This window comes from Pyrus communis, chromosome 16 (genome assembly GCF_041283825.1).
Source record: "Pyrus communis isolate YQ-2024b chromosome 16, ASM4128382v1, whole genome shotgun sequence".
NCBI lineage: Eukaryota > Viridiplantae > Streptophyta > Magnoliopsida > Rosales > Rosaceae > Pyrus > Pyrus communis.
Genome location: NC_142580.1, coordinates 9731793 through 9754602, shown reverse-complemented (window position 1 = coordinate 9754602; position 22810 = coordinate 9731793). Strand labels below are relative to the sequence as shown.

Here is a 22810-nt window from a genome sequence, read left to right as displayed (position 1 = left end):
CAATTTTGTGAAATTTGGTTGAAAAACGAAGAAGATAGGACGATTTGAATTTTTCCCGATTTTCCGGCGCCGGCGATGGCGCCGGAGCCTCGCAGGAGAAGACGACGGAATATTCCGTCAGTTTGGATGAAATATTCCTAACGCCGTTGACAAAATCCGTTAAAGTTAACGGAATATTCCTAACGCCGTTGACAAAATCCGTTAAAGTCAGGTTGGCATTGCCAGGCACGTGCCTGCGCGTGGCCGGCGCGTGTGGCCGTGCCTTGGCCGGTGCGTGGGGGGGCGTGCGACGGTGAAAAATTATTTTAAAAATATGGGGATGTTCCTGAGGTTGAGTAGATCACGTTGGTATATTCATACACCCCATTTGAGCATTGTATGAGAAGTTATTTCTTAAGTTTGGTTATGTGCTTTAAAATTAATGTTTTTATAGTTGTTTCGCATATAGGTGAATCCTATCCCGAGGACGAGCGTGGTCACTCGCGGCAGGGGGGTTACGACCCTTCCACTTACCAGTGAGTGGGCTTTTGGTTTTCCATATATACCTATATACTTATACTTTTCCCAGAAATTGATTTAGAACGTTTATTCGTTATATGTCATGCCTATAGTTGCCGTTGCTTATGCATTGTTAATTGTTTATATATATATATATATATGCATGTTTGGTGTTGCGGACGCACAGGTAAGTGCCGGGTGAGTTGTGATTTATGTTTACTTTCAGTAGTGATTTGAGATGCATAGAGAGCTCATAACCTGCACCCCCGGTGTTAGTGCTCCCGCCCAGAGTTGGGCACAATCCTTCACGTGATGTTCACCTCCCGCACCACACGCTCAGCTTGGATCCAAGTTAGGTGCACAGTCCTGTCGTACAGACCACTCTAGGTGGTTCCGACTCGTAGGTGACCCGCGATTATTCGCACAGCCTTCACGTGATCGTAGCACTTGAGCGTATATATATGTTACACCCAGGCCTGTCGTACAGACCACTTTAGGTGGTTCCGACTCGTGTGCAGCTCTAGTTAGTGAGATGGAGATTTGAGCTTTAGATTCAGCCGTACAGGTCACGTTAGGTGACTCCGGCTGACAGATTATATGATATTGATGCGATATTACCTGAGCACTTGCATTTTACTTTGAGGTTTTGGCATAGCATGTTCTTGAGCATGATTTTTATATATATATATACACTCTATTTTCTGGGAAGTATACAGGTTTTACGACGAGAGGTTAGAACTTATTTATTAAATGGTTTTCGAAAAGCTTTGTTTTTGCCCACTCACGCTTTTGTTTTGCGCCCCTCCAGGTTTTAGTTGGCTAGCACGTTTGGTGGTTTCCCTGAGGATTTCCCCGGCATATCTGACAGACGATCACCAGTGTAGGACCACCTTCGGGTGTGCTTTTGTTGCGTCGTTTTCTTCTGGACTGCATTAGGTTTTCATGCTCTGAACTTAGTGTCGCACTTACGCTTGCGCTTGCGCTTGTTGTTATTACTTTGTGTAAAGCTAGTTTTTATTTATTCGTACTATTTATATTATTATTTTATTAGCTTCCGCACTGTGCACATGGTTACGTCACTTCCACGTGACGGCCAGCATGCCCTGATCTCGATTGGGGTGTGTCATAAAGTTTAAAATCATTGCTACAATTAAGTCTTAACCTTAAAAGTATATATGTTTAGTTATAAAGAATAGATAATTGTGAATATAATTGTCATCATTTCATGTTGTGTTTAGTAACAACCAATGAATGGAAAGATACATCGTTCTCACATCGGCTATGGGCGTTGAATACCTGAAAAATTAGATATGGGATAAACTAAGAGAGAGATTGTTTATCTCTTGCACATACCGGTTCATGACTACTCAGACTTCAAGCAACTAAATATGCCATAAATAAGATTCGTCTTGCTTCACAAACAATTCTTTGTTGATTGATTTACATTAGTGTTAAGCTAAATAGAATTCAAGGGTTAAACGAGACTCGTTTAGTTGGAGAACTAAGACTCAGTATACAAGCCACTCAGTACTATAGTCCGGTGGTATTCATCTTCACTTGTAAATGAGAGGTCTTATGTTCGAATCTCGTGAATTGCGAATTCGATACCAAATTAGGTTGTCATTGCGTGACTTAACCAACCCCCTTAGTATAAAATATATCGTTGTACTAAAAAAAAAAGTCTCAGTATATAAATTTGGGGGTAAAGGAGTGGTTATAAACTCTCCAGAACATTTATAGATATATAGAAGACAAATTGAGTATGACGACTTTTTTTAAAGATTTTGGTATTTATTTTGCAGTCATTACTACGGATTATTAACATATGCTTGCAGATGAAGTTGTTCATGCTTCTTCTTCTTCTTAAGTAACACTGCGGACAGAAGACTTGAAACTCCGCTGCAAAAGGTCGGCGACGCCAAGGTTGAGGTCAGAAGTCATGTTTGGAAGTATCGACGACGGCAAGTTGACATCCGCCATGGCCCTGTGTTTTGGACCCTCTCTAGAGATCTTGTACAACTCACTAAGTCCATCAGGAGAGATCTCTGGAGGAACCTTTGGTCTGTCAATAGCATTATTCGACCCCACTGTTCGTTTTTTCCTCGTTTGAGTGCTATTTTAATTAATCTAATCTAAACTAAGGGAGGGGGTTTCGAACATAGGTGTAGAGGAGAGTGCACTGCTTTATCCAACTTGTCTACGCAGTCTGAAAGAACTTGCATTGTTTATAGCTCTTACCGTATAATTTCCTCAACTCGTGCCAGAGCGAGGGTGTCCACTGTCCAGAAACAGCCAGTCAGGATGAATTTCGAACGAGCAGGAGCTGAATTCCTTGATCAAGAAGTGCCAATCGAAGCCCCGTACATTGTGAGCTTCAAATAAAAGTCTCTCCTGGTAGTTGCCGGCTTCTGATGTATTAAAAAGAATCGGAATCAACTCCCACCATCCTACACAATATATTCTAACCAGTTATTGCTGCCAATTCTTCCTGATGAAGAATGTAAAACTGCCGCAAGTAACCTAACGTATAATGAGTGGCTCCACTACTAATTGTGTCGACGCCTTTTGCATAAAACCGCTATTAGCCGCAGATTAAAATTTTCAAGGGGAAACTAGAAGAAGGTGAAAGAATAACAAACCTCGGGACATCTGAATGTGTCACCATGTCAGTTGTTATACCGTGGATGCTAGAATTTGGAACATGTTGTTGAGCGTTCATCAGGGTTTGGAAGCAACTGTTGGCGTGATTTCAGTAACATGTCCTATCTTTCTGCAATCCATTGGTTTCAAGATCCAGAACAAATATTTTCACAAGATCATCCAAAACTCCGTAGTCCAAAATCTTGGTTGAGCATCGGGGTATTGTATGCTTCTGAAGCATTTCAAAGGTGATTTGCTTAGAGTAGTGGTTGCTAGTGTTGTTCTTCCTAAAGATGCTAATCGAGAGAAGGTGATTGGACTCCAATTAGGTACTTGCAAGTTGGAATAGCACATGGAGCATGCCCTCATTTCTCCTCAGCGACTGGAAAATATAATTTAACAAACCATAAGATTTGTAGCCATTTCGAAGGGACTTGGCAATGAACAGAGGTTGAATAATTCAACTTTCTAACAAGAACCGAAATACCAGTGGCATTTTTGAGTTACTTAAATCAGGCAAATTCAATCCTGATTGTCTTTTGTAGCTACTAACAATGCCACAGTGTATGCTCAAAATTAATGTGGGTTAGGTCAATTTGACAGTCGTCCCTTTGCACCCAAATCGAAATCCTCTGTCCCCAGGGCCGTCCCTTTGGGCCCGAGTTAAAATCCCCTGTCCCCATCCCTAGGGCAAGCTTCTTCCTTCAAGTTTAGTGTTTTGAACTCCAGCATGTGACCCAATTTTATGTATTGTTTTTAATTTCATTTTTCCGTTTTGAAAAATAAGCACGTACCATTTACACAGAGGTAGGTTCCAGGCCATTTTAGGAATCTGCAATGCCAACCTGATCTTCTTTTATTCATCAAGACAAACACAAACCCTTAAAAACAAAAAGGATCGCCTTTCACATGTAATTATTTTTTGCTTAGCTTCTTCTCGAAAGAAGTATGAACCCTAGCCTTCACCATCATTCATTTGAAATTCTCTTTCTCTCACTTCCTCTTGGCCTCTTTCTTTTTCAATTCTAGGTCTCTCTATTACTAGTGAAGGGGCGAATATATTTGCAATTCAAGGTAAGCATAAACAAACTATGAGTCTAATTTTTTTAAGTTGGTAAACTTGAATTTATATTTCATTGTTGTAGATATATAATGTTTGATGTGTTACTTTTTTGTTCTGGTAAAGATGTACATAAATGATAATATGATAATATATTTAAGAATTAATTATAAATGGATTTTTATCACAAATTGTCTCTAAAATTGACATTCACCATTAAAATGGTCATTGAAATTGAAAATTAATCAATGCAGTCTCTGAAAATAGATGTCTCAAATCAATGTGATCATTCCGTCACAATTATGTTAAAATTTTCATGAAGTGTTGATGTGGCACATAAATGAGCCCACAAGATTTACAAGTTTTTATCACAAATGGTCCCTGAAATTGAATCACACCATAAAGATGTTCCCTGAAATTGACCCACATCATCAAGATGGTCCCTAAAATTGAAAATCGATGAATGTAGTTCTTGAAAATAGTTGTCGCAAATCAATATGATCATTCTACCACAATTTTGTAAATTTTTTTATTATGTGCTTTTGTGGGTTTAATAGTTAATCTAAAAAGTTGTCTAAATACCTTTTTGCCAATGGAATTTTTTTCTTCTTATAGTAGGACCTACTCTAAAGAGAAATCTCTTCTATAAATTCTCAAAGGCACAAGGCTTAACCAAAGCCTAAGATGGGATTTGGAAATAGTTTTCAACCAATAACGGACACACCTTGGATATAATTTCATTATCTCAATAGAGACATCGCCATTATTTGAGTCGCTAGACCATCAAGTAAGCGCCGAACAAGCTTTCCAAGATTAAGGTTGTGAGGATGTTGGTCGCCTAAATGTTAACAGTGATGTCCCAGAAGTCGTTGCCAATTCGCCAAGCCGTCACCAAAGATGATCACGACTCAGGTTCAATTCGGTGAAGGGTTTCGAAGTCTGTAAAGGTGGGTGTATTGAGATTTTTTTTTTTTTTTTTTTTTTAGAGAATAGATAGGGAAGGAGGTAGAGGAATGTGGACTGGGATCGGAGGTGATTACATGATTGTGTTTTAGGGTTGACAACTTTTTATTAACTATTAAATTATTAAACCTATTTGTAATTTTTTTTTTTAATTTAATTAGACTTGTGTAATCCATTTATATGTCACATTAGCACATAACAAATTTTTTTACAGAATTGTGACAAAATAACTATATTAATTTGGGACACTTACTTGCAAGACTACATTGATCGATTTTCAATTTCAGAGACCATTTTGATGTCGTGGGTCAATTTTAGGGACCAATTTGATGTCACAGTCAATTTCAATAAACATTTGTGATAAAAAAAAATGACTTATGAGATCTATTTATGTGTCACATCAGCACTTAATGAAAATTTTAACAAAATTGTGATGGAATGACCACGTTGATTTGTGACACATATTTTCAAGGACTACATTGATTGATTTTCAATTTCAGGAATCATCTTGATGATGAGGGTTAATTTCAAAAATCATTTGTGATAAAAACTCATTATAAATAAAAATACAAATTATATGATCACTATGCATTGAAAGACCTATGAATTGAAGGACCTTCCAACAAGGACTCACCTTGATCTTAGGGTTAGCCCTGCCCGTTTCGTAACTAGAATAGTTTAAAATAGAAAACCCCCTGGTAAAGAAAACATCAACTTGAAGTATTTCATTTGCCTGATGTGTTCGAAACGGGAAAGAAACTACATTTCATTTGCAGATTTGCTTGAAGCTGGAAAAAAATAGTTATTGTGATTATATAGGAAGGGGGAGTGGGGGTGAGAGCAGCACTTGCGGAACCCACGTCAAGGCAAGGTCCTCCTCTGCACTCTGCACTACCAGAGTCCCCGAGCTGTGGGCGAAGAAATTTTTTAATACACATATTCCATCATTTGTATAGTAACACTTATTATACTATTCTGTTTCGATCACATTGAAAAATCCGTTATGTGCACGCGATTTGCCGTTTTTAAGTAACCGAGTTTCAGAATTTGGCGCTTCACTATTTCCTCATGCTCTCTCCAGTTTTGGGCCTTTTGGATATGTAGCATTTGATGTGATATGTTTTGCATGTTAGGCTTTGAATAATATAGGCCCTTTGTCATTTTCCCTTTGTTGGGCCATTGTATAGGAAACCTCATTCCTTCACCTCGCTTTTTTATTCTTCACGTTGAGTGATTGGTAAAGGGCAGGTATACTTAGGTGCACAATCTTTGGCACTCCAGTTAGGATTACCGAATCTTCATTATATGCTAGTCACGACCGCAAGAGTTTGTTTTTTACATAACAATTTAAAGATTATTTCACAAAAGATGTTTAGGTAATTTATGTGTCGAATAAATTGACGGTTTTAATACCAATTAAGATTTTTATGAAGAGAATAATACTTTTAGACCACAGTACTACTTGCTGTTTAAAATCTTAGTTAAGTAAGGCTGACACGCCAACATACAGTATATGATGCATTATCGTTATTTAACTCATATTATGAATTATCAACCAAATACCAACACTATCTAGAACATGTGAAAAAGCACTACTCTTTTAAATCCCTTTTAATTAGTAACTAACAAGTGGGAAAATTGTAAGTTAATATAGGGATTAATTGGCAACGTGCGAGTTGTTATTGACAAATTAAAACAAGCTTAAGGATCATTAGCTACATGTCCAGTGCGAGGCAAAGATGATCAAATCCTTAAACCGATTTTGTGAATAAATATGTGATAATCCGTCGTGGAAAGTGGGACGCAGGATCTCGCAGGTGCTGCTTCGGTTATGTTATGTTAACTTGCACCATGTCCATGTGCATTCATCCTAGGAAAATAAATAAATAAATAATTTAGACCATGTGCATGCACCTAACTATTGTTTTATAGGGGGAAACAACTTTGTTGTAGTGGTTTTTTCTGTGGCCACCGGCCGCCGGCCACACCGTTGCAATATAGCCATATAGGACGATGACTTTCAATTATGCAATCATCATATATATGAATGCATTGTGCAATTTGTGTTGATTCCTTCAATAGTTTTATTGGGAAAAAGTAATATACCTAGATTATGATCCAATTAGTCAAAAACTATAGGCTAGTTTTAGAACAATATTTTTAGCTCCAATGGAAATCCCTAAAAATATGTATACAACTAACCGTTGGAAGATCGAAAACGGTATAACATGAGAGATTCTTTTTTGCAACCATTTCAATATATGACAAGTCTATTGGATGAGTGAATCACTTTTTCAACATATGGAAAATAATAATAGGCTAAGAGCATCTCCAAATGAGATGTCAAAATGTTCACATAAACTATAACAGTAAAAAAAGAACACACTAATGTTCTCCAACCAAAATGTCAAATCCTATGTGTCGATAACATGGATTGGCAGCAAGAGAGTTGCTGTCAAATTTGACAGCAATTTCAAAATTAATTATGAATGCTTTTTATTAATTTTTTATTGGTTTAATCATCATATCAATTAATGTTGTTGTTGAACCATTTCCCCTTTGTTCAATCAAGGTAAGTGAACGGTCCCCTCTTGTTAAAAAGAAATGACGAACGGTCCATATTTCATAATTATTAAATGCATTTTATTAAGTTTTTATTAATTTAATCATTTATTTTATAATATAATAAAATAATAATTTAATTTGACATATCGAGTGGACAATAAAACTTTAAAAAAATGTCAAAATGCCATATAGGCTATCAAATTTAAATTTTATGTTCAAAATTTGACATCTCCTTTGAAAACGCTCTAAATGAAGCCAAAATAACTATGAAATAGTTGCTAGAAAGAATCTATCGTTAAGAGTGGAGAGATCAGGATCACAAACCAGAGGCTAAATTTATGACATGCATGTAGGTATATTGTAACAAAGAAGAGACGGTCACAAACTGGATATCAAGTCTTGCGATAAAACTTTTAACACATGTAGAGCTGCATGTGCATGTGATTAAGTTGTGCCATGATCGTTCGAAGGTGATGGTGGTAAAACCAGACACAAGTGGGAAGGTTTTTAACTTTGTGATCATCATCGGATTTCATTCTTGGCATAGTAGCAGTATATATCCTCCAATGACTCAAACCCTATTTATAAACAGTCAAGTTGGGGTTGGGGTTAAATCGACCATGGACCTACTTGGCTAATTCTACTACAATGCGCGCACCTTGCCTGCGAGCCTGGCAAAAGATGATACAAGCCTGTGAGAGGTTGATTTATTTGCTTGGATGACAGGTGGCCTTCGCAAGCTTCACTTCAATAATTCTTCTGATGAATTCATAACATTTTCTGGATATCTGCATGTGGACGTGAACATTGCACAAGAAGTTGGATGTCGGGAGGAAGCAGAAACTAGCTGCCACGTGCTCGTCATCGTCATCGTCCATCCTTCCTTTCTTTTTGTATAATTATTGAAAGTCCTAATGTTACCAAAAATGGTTTTAAATAGATGGGACAACGAACCCACCTGGGACCCTTTGATCCTTTACGACCACCACCCTAATAAAAAATTTAAATTGGTTTATATTCTAAAGAATGTTAACGAAAAGCTCCCAGCTTTCGGTAATATTCACTTTAACGGAAAATAATATTTTTACATTAAAAAGTCAATATTGGTAATATTTATTTTACTTTTTATTAGTTTATTTTGTCATTATCGTTAAAACTTAAAGTTTTTAAATCCTTTTTATTTTATCCTGTACAATGTGCACTCAGATCACAACCTTAAGTATTTTCTAATCACCATATAATGTCTAGTTGTACAATACCGATAACATATCGGATCGATCTACCTTAAAATCAAAGTTTATTTTTTTCACTTTTTTATATATGCATGCACCACTCGGCAGCCTATCTTTCTTCTGACTTCATCAGTTTATTTACCCTACTTGTTGGTTCTGGAAGATGATCGAGAACATTGACAAGTATGGTCCGATTTTTAAGTTTGTGAAAACTCAATTTACTGGAAATCTATATGGGTTGAGAGTTGATACGATAACTACATTGAGAACTTGTATTGCACTGAAGAAGTTAAAAAGACATACGCACGATGCATGTCCTAACACCAAAACTTCATCCCATCTTCATATACTATGTACCAAGCAAATATACCCATTAATTGATTGTTTACCGAAATATTAAAAATTACTCATTAATTAGTATAACAGTTTGAAAAGTATGTATATCCAGAAACAATAACGAATTCAAAGTTCTAACATTACAAAATTACATTCAAAGTTCTAAAAAACGAAACGCTAATCATAGCTAGCATAGATTGATGAATTTTCCCTCGCATACACGAACAATAATGTCCTCAAACCTCCTCTATTTTGTGTCCCTAGTGATGAGCCGCGATAGGGACGTGTAAGAGGGGCGCACGGAAGTTGCAACTGAGGGGCCCCACAATTCTTTCTAAAACACCGATGAGGGTCGTGGAGTGGGGGCGCAACCCCATGCACCTTCCCGCGTTGGCCCAGCTCTCCCGCAAACGCATCAGCCCTTCTTCCGGGGCCCGCCGGTTGCGCTAAGGACGCCAGCACGTGTCCGTCCGATTTCCCGGGTTTAGCACCGCTCAGCACGTCACGTCTGCGTTGCCTTCGTCGCTGATGTCGTGGATGGAGAGATTTTTTAGTATGATAGGTAGATGGAGTGGTACACGTGTCAATATATAAATTGTAGGATATGTGTACTAAAAAATTAATAACTTAAAAAATAAAATTCTATACCACTTTTATTAAAACACGTAATGCACCACTTGTGTTTCTGTCACAATATAAAAAATTTTTCTCGTAGACGACCCCAGAGTAGGCCTAGTGGGTCCCGACCCGAGTCATCTCAATACTTGTCTTAAGTTCTTGTGGGTGGGTCTTTGACTCGTTGGTCATCCATCATTGCTACTTGGTATAGCACAGCTTAGCTGGATCTTGCTGTAAAATTTTGGATTAAAATATTGCAGTATCCAACGAAAAAAAGGGGTAAAAGTAAAACCTTCAAGGAATCTGTAAAAAAATTTTGATTGGATAATCGGAGTGAGGACATGCATGGATGCATGCTTTGTTTTTTACTTTGTTAACAATCAACTTAAAAGTGTAAAAAGAGAGCAACAAAATGGTGTGAATGATGATGGGAAAGGCATGCCCACAAGTGATTTTGATAGTGATTAGATGCAAGTGATGTTAATGTAGCAACAATAGAACATGTGAGAGAATGGGTAAGTGAGATGCAAGCCTTTTAGTCAAGGGCAAACAAAAATTGGACAATGATTCTTAAACAACCCAAGAATATTCAACAATGGCACCCAAAACGTGTGAAAGGAAGTAGGGTGAAAAACCAAAAAGAGAAATAATAGTCGTGGACACGTATAAGTGATTGTAACCTATTGATGCATGATGAGAGCTGTTTAGGTTTTTTTTGTCCTTGTGGGTTTAGAAAGCAACTTACATAGATCAAGACGTCACAATACAGTAGTGAATATGTTTTATGTAAGTTATCCTCGTGGATTTTGGGTCTTTTTATTCAATTGCTTTAATTAACCCTTGTATCTTGTTTCTTTATGATAGAATTATGAAATTCTTGAAATTTATCTTGAAGCTTTTATTTTCAATAAAACTTGTATACACATCATTTTCTTTAAATCACAAGCAAGCATAGACGACTACTAAAATGATGTACCATGAAAACAATGACAGCCAAAACATATAAAAGAATGTACGTTGAAAAACCAAAAACAAGAGAATGCTACAATTCTATGGGCTCAAGCGATGATGAGTCAGTCATGTCTTGTGGACTTACTCGCAAACACGAACGACTAACATTATAGCATACAATTCAAACATAAATTACGTCGTTTCTTCCACGTTGGTTTTCATATCCAAAAGCAAAAAAGCAATTAAGATGAAAACTTTGTCAAGAGATCACAAGTATATATTCTCACAAGGCGCATGCAGAACAAGACTGAGGCCACTATCATATCATGTGGTAGTGTTGGTATGAAAAGTGAGTTTGGAGAGGATGTGTGCTTTTGCTTGATTGGGACTTGGGGAGATGACACTCATGATTTAATTGGCATTTGCCAAAGGAGATGGGGGAAAGTTAGCAAAAGTAGCTTTGGACTTTTTCTCCAACTTCCACGGTATGCCACGAGGCAATTTAACAGTAGCAGCAGCTCTAATCACCTGTAACCTACGCAAGGGAGCCACCAGCATCGCAATTTTGCATTGCATTTGCATTTGCATTTCGATATAGTTTAATGGACGAGCGTGAAATCAAGCTCGGGTTTACACACAAATATTATTCCATTTTTTTGCGTTAAAAGCAAACCCTAAATTACTAAACCCATCAAAAGCTAGAACAAGAAACGATAAATAGTAATTATAAAATTAATCAGTAACTTTATGGATTTAAATCTCTGCTGGGAAAGCCTAGAAAGGCCAGAGCTTCAAGCATAAAAGGCAACCACACTCGCAGACGCTGAGGTTTCATTTGCTGGCTTTTCTTGGGGCTGGAGAGGAAGAGTGGGTTTTTAGGTCACGAATTTACAGAGTTTTTCTTTTCCTGTGACGGTGAGAGATGAAAAGCAAAGGGAGGTTGGCGTTTGTTCATCGTAATAGAGAAAATGCTAGTTACTAGAGACTCACAGGGAATATACGGTTTCAGAATATGCTTAGTTGCTTTAGCATGGTTGTCACAGCTTTTCTTGTATAAGGAATCGGAGAGCAATACCTTTTTTATTATTTAATTATAGTTTACAGGATTAATATATTGGTTTAGTCGATCTGTTGATTCAGTTATGCTGTCTTGGATTCTATGGTATGAGGAAATTGTGATTACTTGGTAAAACTCCAAGTTTATATAACAGGTTTTAAATTCGATTTTTTTCTACGGTCTCGCTTATAATTAAAAGAAGAAATACTGTCACTATTAATTTGAGCTAATGTTCAATGAAGACGTGTGGTTGAAGGAAGTTAATGTTCCACCTCAAAACCAATGCGAAATAAAGTTGGGATATGCAAAAGTCCCTTGAGTTTTCAATGTGGGGCAAAATTATGTATCTTTACAAACACCTTCACATATGAAGATACTCAAATAAAACACAAAGACAACACATATCAAATAAACATGTGTGATCGTTATACTTTTACACATAAGCCAAATATGTTTGATTTACAAATGATCATACAATTAACACATAAATCTAGCATCAAACATACCATATTCGGATCAATGAAAATTAGCAAATTAAGAAACGAATAAAGTAATTAGGTTTACACATAAATCTAGCATCAAACATACCATATTCGGATCAATGAAAATTAAGAAATTAAGAAACGAATAAAGTAATTAGGTTTTAAAAGAAAGCATCCAAACACACCACACCACACCACCAAAACTGAAAAGCAATGCATCTGCAGGTGCAGGGAGGATGAGTCATGACTAGGAAATGAGAGAGCAAACAATATAGGCCAAGGAAGCCTTATCCTGACAAATGGCCCCCCAAAGGACACGTGTCGAGAGGGGGAAACGGGTTGAGAATGTGGTAACTGGTGGGAAGGTAAAAGCTGGACACAGACAACAACAGCAACAGCGCAGCGCAGCAGAGAATTACACCGGTTAACTCAACGGAGGTAAAAAAAAAATTAATAACTCAACGGAGCAGCTTTTTGGGAAAAGAAACAAAAACTCATTGAACGGACTTCCGCAGCGCCTTGTCTGTTCCGTTCTGTCCTGCATCACGGGGAATCATGTTTGCCTCTGGACTAATGGATTGGTACCTAATTTTCTTTTGTTTTTCTTTCTTTTCCTTAAAATTGAAAATTTTCTCCACAGAGTGGTCCAATCACATCATTTATTGAGTATATTTTCAAAATGTATAGAATTTCTTGTAATTTACTATAATCTGACTCCATATTTCGTAAAGTTAGTGTGAAAATTAACCCACTTGACCTGCTAATCGAAAATTTTTCATAAATTAAAATTATTTTTTTGAGTTCGTATTATAAAATTTGCAAGTTTATTGTATGACCACTATTGGTGAATTGAAAGTGGAAAACCTAAACCACCCCGAGAAAGTATGGAAGTAGTTGTTTACTTTGGTAACATGGTTTCCAAGTTTTGAACAAGCGAATATTATGTTGGTGTAAAACATTAATCGATCAAAATAGCAAACATTATCCTCTACTTCGTCATGAAAACGGCTTTTTGTTTTTGTACTTATATATGTAAGGTTGTCTTAGGTGCTAGATGCTTATTCATGATCCACTTTTCGTTAATTTATCTAGTCACACGTGAATTTTATATTCTTGACGTTATAGTTATTTTCATAATCTTAAAACTTTCCCGTATAGTCAACATTTTCGAAAAAAGAAAGAAGTTTGTTTGTATTTTAACTTTTGTTTCCTTTTCTAATGATAGAGTGCTAGTGACCCAAATTGAATCTCCTACAAGTAAATGAAACCCAAAATAAAATCAAAGGTAAATCAAAATTTGGACGACTTTATTGTTTTTCTAACTTTAATATTTTTCTTTTACTAGGTATCATTGGCTACATGATTAAATTAGTAAAGAAGTATGATTCTCTTCCTTTAAAATTTCTTTCTTTTTTAGTATGTTTTTATTTGAACGGTTACGATTAAACCACGTCAACATCAAAATTTATGTTGACTTCTTTATTAAAAATAGAGACGAAGAAAAAAGTGAGAAAGCATGGAAGAAAAGGGAAGATGATTTGGAAGGAAGAGTATCGAACTCCGTTAGATTTAAGCTCAAAATTAATAAAAATTTGAACAAAAAAAATTTAAAATTTTAGATTAAATGATTTGACTTTGATTCAAACATTAGATAATTTGAAAGGTCAAACCACAGGAAACAGATAAAACGGGAAGGTAAATAGCAGAGTTAAAAAGGAAAAGATTATACAAAATTACAAATGGTAAGCAGTAAATTAAGGAAGGAACTTGTTAGTTAATCGAGCTCATTTTTTATTTATTTTTATTTGTATATGAGCTGGATCCACTCTTCCAGGAGTGACCCACCTCTGAATAAAATATTCAATTATTAAAAAAGGGTAACAAATAAATAATTAAATTCATAAAATAAACCCAAAACACAGACAATTAGAGCTTGGAAACAGAGACAGACAAGTCCAGCTCTTTCAACTTCAATCCGAAGAATATATATATATATATATACACACACACATACATACATACATACATACATAATAAAAAATTTCTCAGCAGAAAATCATTATCCTTTTCAATTCTGTTGCTTTTGCTCAACTGGGTTCCTTGAGTTTTGAATTGGGTATGAATCAAAACCGGAGCTTAAGCATGTAATTCGGGTTATCTGGTAGGGAATTTATATATATAATTATATATAGATAGAGAGATATCTTGCAGTTTATTCGGTTTCCGAGATTTAGGTTTTTTGAAGCTATGCATCTGAGCAACGGCATGGGATCGATGTCAACGGCTAGTTCGAGTGGAGCTTGGAAATCGGGGGATGTGGTCACTGACCAGTTTCCTGCGGGACTAAGAGTCCTTGTGGTCGACGATGATCCTACTTGCCTTATGATCTTGGAGAGGATGCTCAGAACTTGCCTCTATGAAGGTACTCTTTTCTGAGCTTCTCTCTCTCTCCCTCTCTCTCCCCTCTCTCTCTCTAGAGACTTTGCTTCATGGGTTTTCTTCAATCCTTCTGTAGATGTCATTTACCTGTCTCCCAACATGGATTTATCTTTCTTGTGGGTGATTTACTGCAAGTTTTACCACTTGGGTTATAATTACTTGTGTTTTTCATGCTGTTGTTTAAGGGATTTGGAGCCTGTGGTAGAAGTTAAGATTTGGTAATTGATATCTTTTACTGCTTAAGTTGTGATTTTGTTTGGATTTGAATCATGGGTTGTGTTAAATTTTGTTACTTGCTCTACATGGTTTGAAATTGTACAGTGTTAATTTTTTGTTTTTAAAAAGGTTAATCGTCTTGTTCCAGAAGTAAGATTTGAGTTTTGGTTTGTGTCTTTGTAGATTCATAGCCCTGTTTTATTAATTTTGTTCTATAGTTTGTTTATTTACTAAATTTGTGGATTGATTGAGTTGGTTTGTTTGGGATTTTTTAGTGACAAAATGTAATCGTGCGGAGATCGCACTTTCGTTGCTTCGAGAGAACAAGAACGGATTCGATATTGTTATCAGTGATGTGCACATGCCAGACATGGATGGATTCAAACTCCTAGAGCACGTTGGACTGGAGATGGACCTGCCTGTTATTAGTGAGTTCCTCGTTTGAGTAATTTTGTGTAGATTTAACTATTGTTAACCGGAATCGTATGTGTTAATTTGGAGCTGACACCTGATATGTGTAATTCCACAGTGATGTCGGCAGATGATGGAAAAAGTGTTGTTATGAAGGGTGTGACTCATGGTGCTTGTGATTACCTAATCAAACCGGTTCGCATTGAGGCGCTGAAGAACATATGGCAGCATGTAGTGCGGAAGAAAAAGAACGAGTGGAAGGATGTGGAGCAATCTGGAAGTGTGGAAGAAGGGGATCGGCAGCAGAAACCATCCGAAGATGCAGATTACTCGTCCTCGGCAAATGAAGGGACTTGGAAGAACTCAAAGAGGAGGAAGGATGAGGAAGAAGAGACGGATGAGAGGGATGATTCATCCACATTAAAGAAGCCGCGGGTCGTTTGGTCAGTTGAACTTCATCAACAGTTTGTGGGCGCTGTCAATCAACTAGGCATTGATAGTATGTCTTCTTCCCTATACTCTTCAATTTTATACTTCCTGATTGACTGTAGCCGAATATGTGTAAGTGCTTTTGATCCTTTGAGTTTTGCACCTGTTTCTTCAACTAGGAGCTCAGTCGGTTTGAATTTATGTACACACTCTTCACGCGAACGGAATGGGAATGCATGACTCATAATTAAGACCATGGATTTATATTTCTTCAACAGTGTAGAATGAATGACTTTATTTTCCTGTGCTTTTGGATAAAGTTGAATCATGGATTTATGTATGTATGATTAGTGGACGCCCGTCTCATTTTGTATTGCAAATTATTTTTAATAAAAATTCAAACTTGATTATTTGATACAGAGGCTGTTCCTAAGAAAATTTTGGAGTTGATGAATGTTCCTGGGCTTACTAGAGAAAATGTTGCTAGCCATCTTCAGGTATGATAATTATGCATATTATAATAATTTACGAGGAGGAATTCTCTTACAATATGAATTTGAGAAAAGTTCTGTTCTTATGTGACATGGTTAAAATATGTTTTTTGTTTGAGAATAACTCAGCGTGCCAATTTATGAAACAGAAATACAGATTGTACCTTAGAAGGTTAAGTGGGGTGTCTCAGCACCCGAATAATTTGAGCAACTCCTTCATGAGTCCTCAAGAAGCGTCTTTCGGAGCAATGTCATCGCTCAGTGGGCTGGATCTTCAGACGCTAGCTGTCACTGGTCAACTCCCTGCTCAAAGCCTTGCCACACTCCAAGCAGCCGGACTTGGGAGGTCAACGACAAAATCAGGCGTACCTATGCCCCTTGTTGATCAAAGGAACTTATTCAGCTTTGAAAATCCAAAGTCGAGGTTTGCGGAAGGGCAACATCATCTGAGCAGTAGCAAACCGATGAACTTACTTCATGGGATTCCAACAACTATGGAGGCAAAACAGCTTGCGAACTTGCACCAGTCTGCACAATCTCTTGGGGCTGTCAATATGCAAGTCAATGCTCATGGAGTCCAGAACAGTTCTCTACTTATGCCGGTAGCTCAATCGCAGCCAAGAGGGCATATCTTGAATGAAACTTCTGGAAATCATGTTCCACGGCTCTCATCTTCAATGGGGCATCCCATCATGTCTAATGGTATGAGTAGTGGAGTTTCGGGAAGAAATGGAATGGTTGATAGCGGCAGAGGCGGAGGATATAATCCAATGCAACAAAACTCGTCAATGTTGAATTATCCCCTGAACAACAGTTCACAACTACCATGCAACAGTTTTACTCTTGGAAGTACACCAGTAATGTCCAGCCTCACGTCTAAAGGAGCATTTCCAGAAGATGTAAATTCTGACGTAAAAATATCTTCTGGATTTATGCCAAGTTATGATATGTTTAACGAGTTACAGCAGCACAAATCAAATGATTGGGACTTGCAGAATGTGGGATTGACTTTTGACCCCTCTCAACATACAAACTCCATGCACAATAGCCTTGATCCGTCAGTTTTAGTTCATCAAGGATTTTCTTCTAGCCAAAGAGGTGGACAAAGCAGGAGTCCAACTACCGTCGGAAAAGCTCTGTTCTCAATGGGCGAAGGCAGTCATCTTGGGAATGTGCAAAATACCGGTCAACATCTTAACGGTTTTGTTGTTGACAATACAGTTAGGATTAAAGCTGAAAGTGCCCCCGACGCAAATTCTCAAACTAGCTTCTTTCATGAACAATATGGTCAGGATGATCTAATGAGTGCTCTTCTCAAGCAGGTCAGTTTTTTGCCTTTATTCCATTTTACGGTATTTGAATTTTTAGATACATGTTTCGAGCTATCAAGGGCATTATTTACTCATGAAAGTTCTTTTATTTTTCAGCAGCAAGATGGAATTGGACCCGCTGAAAATGAGTTTGACTTTGATGGGTATTCCTTGGATAATATTCCTGTGTAGAATGCGCTCCTACAGTATTTTGTATGATTGCAGATCTGGTGTACATAATTGCGGCAATGGAAGTCGTTTCTTCTGCAATCTGATGGTGGATATTCAAGTTTGTTTCTACATCAGAGAAAACCAGAGTGCGTAATTTCACAAATCATATCTTTCGTTGTGAATATCATGATCTGCTGTTTTTAGGAGATAAAAGATGAGGATGATGGATAACCGAGGTGGATCGAATATGTCTAAGGATATTTGTTATGCACAATACTGCTGCATGGTAGGCACAGCATACATGCAAAATTTAGAGGGGCTAGAAAGAAGCATCGTTTTCTGGGGTGCCGGTGAAACTTGTCCTCGGTTTTAGGCTCATCTTGAGTATTCTAGGGTAGGTTTTGATACTTCTTCTAACTCTAATAACACATGAAGCTTGCCGTTGGTGGATTTCTTTTGCCCTGTCCTTTGTTCCGTTTCGTTCTCGTTCAAGGAATTGAGTTTGATGTACATATATTCTATTTGGTTACTCAAGACATAAGTCTGGGGTATTCTTTTCTGGTTGTTTTTCTTGTACTTCAAATTTCTAGGAATTCTTTTATGTCCTCTATTCTTAATAATCTTCTCCTATCTTAGTACATGGTTTTTCTTATTTATTTATTTATTTATTTTTGAAGTAGGGAGAGAAACTTCGGTGTGTCTGTCCGACTAGTGCAAGCTCTCACACCACGTGGAGCTAGTGTAGGGTCGGGTCAGATTGAAATACATGAAGTTGTGTGCTTTTACAAGAGGTGCTAACGAGGTGGTCCTAAGTTTTATGCTAGAGTTACAAATGAGCAATGCTAGTGGTCATGTTTCACTATTTTTAGGCACTAATTGGAAAAGGTGTATTGACTTGTGCTGGAGGGAGAGAAATGGGCAAACGGAATAATGCAGCATGAAGTGGTCGGATAAGATAATAAGAAGTGGTCCACATTAATTAAGCATGAGCTTTGGAATCATTCCAACTGCCACCAAAAAGAAGCAAAACAAAAAAAAGGAAAGAGCCTGCAGAATAGAATAGAATATTAACAAGGAATAATTTCGGTTGAACAAGTCGCCAAAGTTGGTTAGGTTTTCAATTAAACAAGACCTCTCCTTCACAACTAGCGACATGAAGTTCTCCAGTTCTGTGCAAGCTTTATACAAATTTCGTTTCACTTTGCCTTTGTGAACTCTCCTCCCTGAAACTCAAAAGTCGCCCTCAGAAACCTATGTGGGACTCATCACTTAATAAGATTGTCACCTGCCAATGAATTTGATTATAAACCTCTACTGTGTGTTAACATTCAATAATAATAAAAAAAATTAAAATCGAGTTTTAAGGATAAAATGACAAACTTAACATAAAATATTATAAATCTCCATTATGCGTTAACGTCCCACATAACGGAATTAACAAAATTAAAGCAATATGAAATGAATTTTGAGTTTTATAGAAATGACGATTTTTTAGTTTTAAGGAGCAAAATAAGATCCAAAGTCAAGTTTCAAGGGGCAAAGTTGAGCGAATTTTGAGTTTCAGAGCGTAAATTGGCAACTTTTGAGTTACAAGAGATAAAAGTGAAATTAAAATCGAGTCATAGGGAGTGCAACTAAAATAAAGCCTTAGTGCAATTACCACTTGAACTTAAAAAATAGGATAGAGCTATTCACACGTTCATTTTCACCTCTCACACACCCTTGTTAATTTTTTGTCATTGATTTTCTTCAATTCATTTAATCCGGCAACCGAAAATTAAAAGGTGTGTGAGAAGTAAAAATTCACATGAATAACACTAGGGAGAAAAAAGCGGCATAAACACTAGTCTTGGAAACATTAGGGTGAGTGTAGAACGAGATTATATTGGACACTATGCTATCACTTCCAGAACCAACAAAAAAGAATCAAGAACAAGCATCTAGTTCAATATATATCGTTTATACAAAATATGAGAACATTAGCTATATATAGTTACTTTGCGGTGTGTCGATCCTCCCTTCAGTATTTGCAGATGAAAAGCAAAAGAATACCAGCCACAACCAAAATCCGCCTAAAAACCTCCTTAAGTACCGGCAATGGCATGCACGCCTTCTGGTGGTTGGGATTTCGCAAAACCACCCCGTTGAGCACGTATCAATCAAAACCACTGAAAGAATACAAACATCAGCAGTAGCTACGAGATCTAGCATTGCCTCATCCCTCAGCTCTATTGCTGCATCACCATAAACGCTACAACCATTACGAGAACCGAGAAAATTAGAGATGTGATTTTTCTGTAACCACTGCTAGGATATGCTGTAGGAAGAGAGCACTCCTCCCCGTTAAAGTATACTTTCGTCGGAAACCCATCTCCACCAACCAAATTGATTCCGGGAGTAATCTTCTTTGTAAACGAGAGCACTGACTGCTGTTTCCCAGGCACCCTAGGATCCTTCTTTGGGTTGGCTCCATCTGTTTCCGCCACAAGATAGTTCAATCCTTTGGGGCCTTGCATGAATACGGTATTATTGACACCATTAATTTCCAAGTGACTTGCGTTAAAAGAGTACGCCTTTTCGAAACCAGGGCCTGCTTTATCCAGTTGTACTGCAGCGAACCAATCAACAAAGGCCGTTTCATCCCAATTGAAGACTGTGACTCTTGCACTCCATCCACGAGAGTAGTCTGTATATAAATGCCAGTTGATGCTGATCCCACAGTTATCACCACAAGGTGTCGGGTTTGGGAATGGTAGATGTTTAATATCAGCCCAAGATTTTGCCTTGACAGTTCGGTTGTCAAAGGGAACAAGAAGAGACTTTGGTGGGAGAAGCATAGCTGGTGCAGTTGTGCTACAAGTTCGAGCTGTATTACTAGGGCAGCCACAAGCGCAAGTGTTGCATGGGACGACAGACTCATTGTAGAAAGCAGAAAATGAAACACAGCAACTAGGGATTGCTCCTTTGGGTTGGGTAATATTGCACACAACCTGCCAGCTGGCTACTGCAGATATATTCACTGGCAAGCCAGATCGGTCAGGGAACTGACTGGGACTCACCCGGACAGGAGGGCCACATTTATAATCAGGGTTGAGCGTGCCTTTGATTCCCCAGTTTTGTGGAGGTGAGAGCTGGGACCGGTTGAGATTTGGAGGCATTTTAAAAACTTGCATCTGGAATGATGAAACTGACTTGCTTGCATCCATTGTTGGTGGCAAGATCGTACCATTTCGGCAACAATAAGGGACCAGACCAAGAAGTGTGTCATTGGCTTTTGTTGGAGGAAGGTCAATAATTGTTGGCCGTCTTTCACAATTCAATACAGTTGAGAAGTCTAGATTCTCGTAGAATGTACCTTGTTTACCGAATATACAATCAGAAGAATCAACAACAGATGGATAAGCCCCTTTCGTTGAAAATATGAACTCATCTTCCATCCAGTCCCAGCTCAGTTTCCAATTATCAAGACGACCAAGGGAGTTATGGTTGGCGATTGTCACTTGCGCCGTGTAATCTGTTGCCCGAGTACTGATCAAATCATACATAATTGTAAGATCTCCCTTTTGACGGGGGAGGAACTCTTCATCCACAGTGATGTTCGTTTTAAAATTTGCGTCTACGGTGCAACAGACTTGCATTTCATGGGTCCCTGTAATGAACATTATCAGAGCAGTGTATGAGCATGCTCATAAACATGGACAGTAAAAGTCGAAAATGAAAACCCAACTTAGTGTATGAAGTAAAACATGGGGTCGACATTAAGCCAATGATCTCAGTATAATAACCAAAAGCAAAACAAAAGACATACCCTCACGTTATAGCATTCTTTTCTTTGTAGATCAAAACTAACAAATTTATCTTGCAGACATAGAGAGCGTTGTCTTCTGAAAACGAAAACTAATGTTTTGTGGTTCAAGACATTCTCTGTCGACTATCAAACTTTCCTAGTGACTGAAGGCAAGTCAGCAGCTTTGAGGCAGTTTGCATAACAGATGCATATCCTAAGGAGACTCATACGGTCCACCTCGTACCGAAATAAAATGTTCAATAAATCACTAAACAAAATCGAAATACCAAGTATTGTCTCATCCAATTCAACTCATTTTATACGGTTAATTGCAATAAACATTCACAAGAGCTATCAAAAGTATTCAATTCACAACAGCTAAATCTAATCTGTATACTCCAAATCAAAGTCCATCAAAAACCAACATCCAAAAATGTACCGAAAGAACACAAAAAATGAAGTTTAAGAGCTCACCTTGCATTGCAGCCGCTGGGCAGACGAACCCATCATTGGCCAGAGTAATATTGGAAGGCATGGGAACTTTGGGTGGGGCCACACCGAACTGGGTCCCGATCAATTTGACCTGAACCTGCATCTGGGCCAAGTCCCCCGCGGTCTTAACCGCCGTCTTCAGATCGGTCATCGGATACCCAGCAAAAACGGTGCCGTTTCCGACACCCCCAGGGATACTAGTACCGTCGGCCAAAACGGCATTGGAGGCAGAGACCAAGTACTCGTTGTTGGTAAACCCCACAAACACCCTCCACGACTTGAGATCGTCGAACCCGTTGTTGAGCACCGTGAGAACCGACTCAAACTTGTAAGGCTGCTGTTTCGGGTCTTTGACCTCGGGCGGGAGCTGGGCTCCTGTAGTATAGGCGTAGGACAGGAAGACGCCGTTGCAGGAGTCGGAGGCCGGCGCCGGAGCTGCGGCGGTTGGCTGGGCGAGTGAGAAGGGCAGGATAACGAGGATAATGAGAAGATTGAGGGCCATGATCGGAGGCAAGTTCCGGGAGCCCGAGTCCATGGCTTTTGGTTTTCTTGGGGTTCTCCAAAGTTTGGATTTTTGAATTTGGAGAAACAGATAGGGTTTATATATGTGCGACTGTTTCTGTGTGCGCTTTTTTTCAAACGCGTAGAGAGAGAGAGAGAGA

At 38.1% G+C, this 22810-nt stretch overlaps 3 protein-coding genes across 4 annotated transcripts; 1 reads left to right on the top strand and 2 right to left on the bottom strand.

Annotated features, from left to right (window-relative positions):
• Positions 1 to 2361: 2361 nt before the first annotated feature.
• On the bottom strand, positions 2362 to 3961 carry LOC137732654 (exonuclease DPD1, chloroplastic/mitochondrial-like). Its single transcript, XM_088687141.1, has 4 exons — positions 3933 to 3961; positions 3112 to 3233; positions 2737 to 2776; positions 2362 to 2560 (listed from the first exon to the last, which is right to left on the bottom strand). The coding sequence occupies exons 1-4, from the start codon at positions 3959 to 3961 to the stop codon at positions 2362 to 2364; spliced, it is 390 nt and encodes a 129-aa protein (XP_088543267.1).
• Positions 3962 to 14315: 10354 nt separating this feature from the next.
• LOC137731692 (two-component response regulator ARR1) lies at positions 14316 to 18507 on the top strand. Of its 2 annotated transcripts, none has more exons than XM_068470876.2 (6): positions 14316 to 14824; positions 15333 to 15485; positions 15587 to 15967; positions 16318 to 16394; positions 16538 to 17710; positions 17819 to 18507. In XM_068470876.2, the coding sequence occupies exons 1-6, from the start codon at positions 14650 to 14652 to the stop codon at positions 17888 to 17890; spliced, it is 2031 nt and encodes a 676-aa protein (XP_068326977.2). In that variant the 5' UTR covers positions 14316 to 14649; the 3' UTR covers positions 17891 to 18507. The 2 variants fall into 2 exon arrangements, with proteins under 2 accessions (XP_068326977.2, XP_068326976.2); XM_068470875.2 differs by having other exon boundaries at positions 17816 to 18507.
• A 1226-nt stretch (positions 18508 to 19733) lies between these two features.
• On the bottom strand, positions 19734 to 22810 carry LOC137732430 (COBRA-like protein 7). The gene is made up of 2 exons (XM_068471738.2): positions 22131 to 22810; positions 19734 to 21518 (listed from the first exon to the last, which is right to left on the bottom strand). Exons 1-2 carry the CDS (start codon positions 22681 to 22683, stop codon positions 20098 to 20100), a joined length of 1974 nt encoding a protein of 657 aa, XP_068327839.2. The 5' UTR covers positions 22684 to 22810; the 3' UTR covers positions 19734 to 20097.

Bases quoted from the DNA above. Each gene is read 5' to 3' on its own strand.
- LOC137732654 (XM_088687141.1), bottom strand. From the start codon at position 3,961: ATGGCCTGGAACCTACCTCTGTGTAAATG. The intron at 3,234-3,932 runs GTACGTGCTTAT...TCACGCCAACAG, and splicing joins AACCTACCTCTGTGTAAATG to TTGCTTCCAAACCCTGATGA. The intron at 2,777-3,111 runs GTTTCCCCTTGA...GTTTCTGGACAG, and splicing joins TATTCTTTCACCTTCTTCTA to TGGACACCCTCGCTCTGGCA.
- LOC137731692 (XM_068470875.2), top strand. From the start codon at position 14,650: ATGCATCTGAGCAACGGCATGGGATCGATGTCAACGGCTAGTTCGAGT. The intron at 14,825-15,332 runs GTACTCTTTTCT...GGGATTTTTTAG, and splicing joins CAGAACTTGCCTCTATGAAG to TGACAAAATGTAATCGTGCG. The intron at 17,711-17,815 runs GTCAGTTTTTTG...TTTATTTTTCAG, and splicing joins TGAGTGCTCTTCTCAAGCAG to CAGCAAGATGGAATTGGACC.
- LOC137732430 (XM_068471738.2), bottom strand. From the start codon at position 22,683: ATGGACTCGGGCTCCCGGAACTTGCCTCCGATCATGGCCCTCAATCTT. The intron at 21,519-22,130 runs GTGAGCTCTTAA...TGTTCATTACAG, and splicing joins CCCAGCGGCTGCAATGCAAG to GGACCCATGAAATGCAAGTC.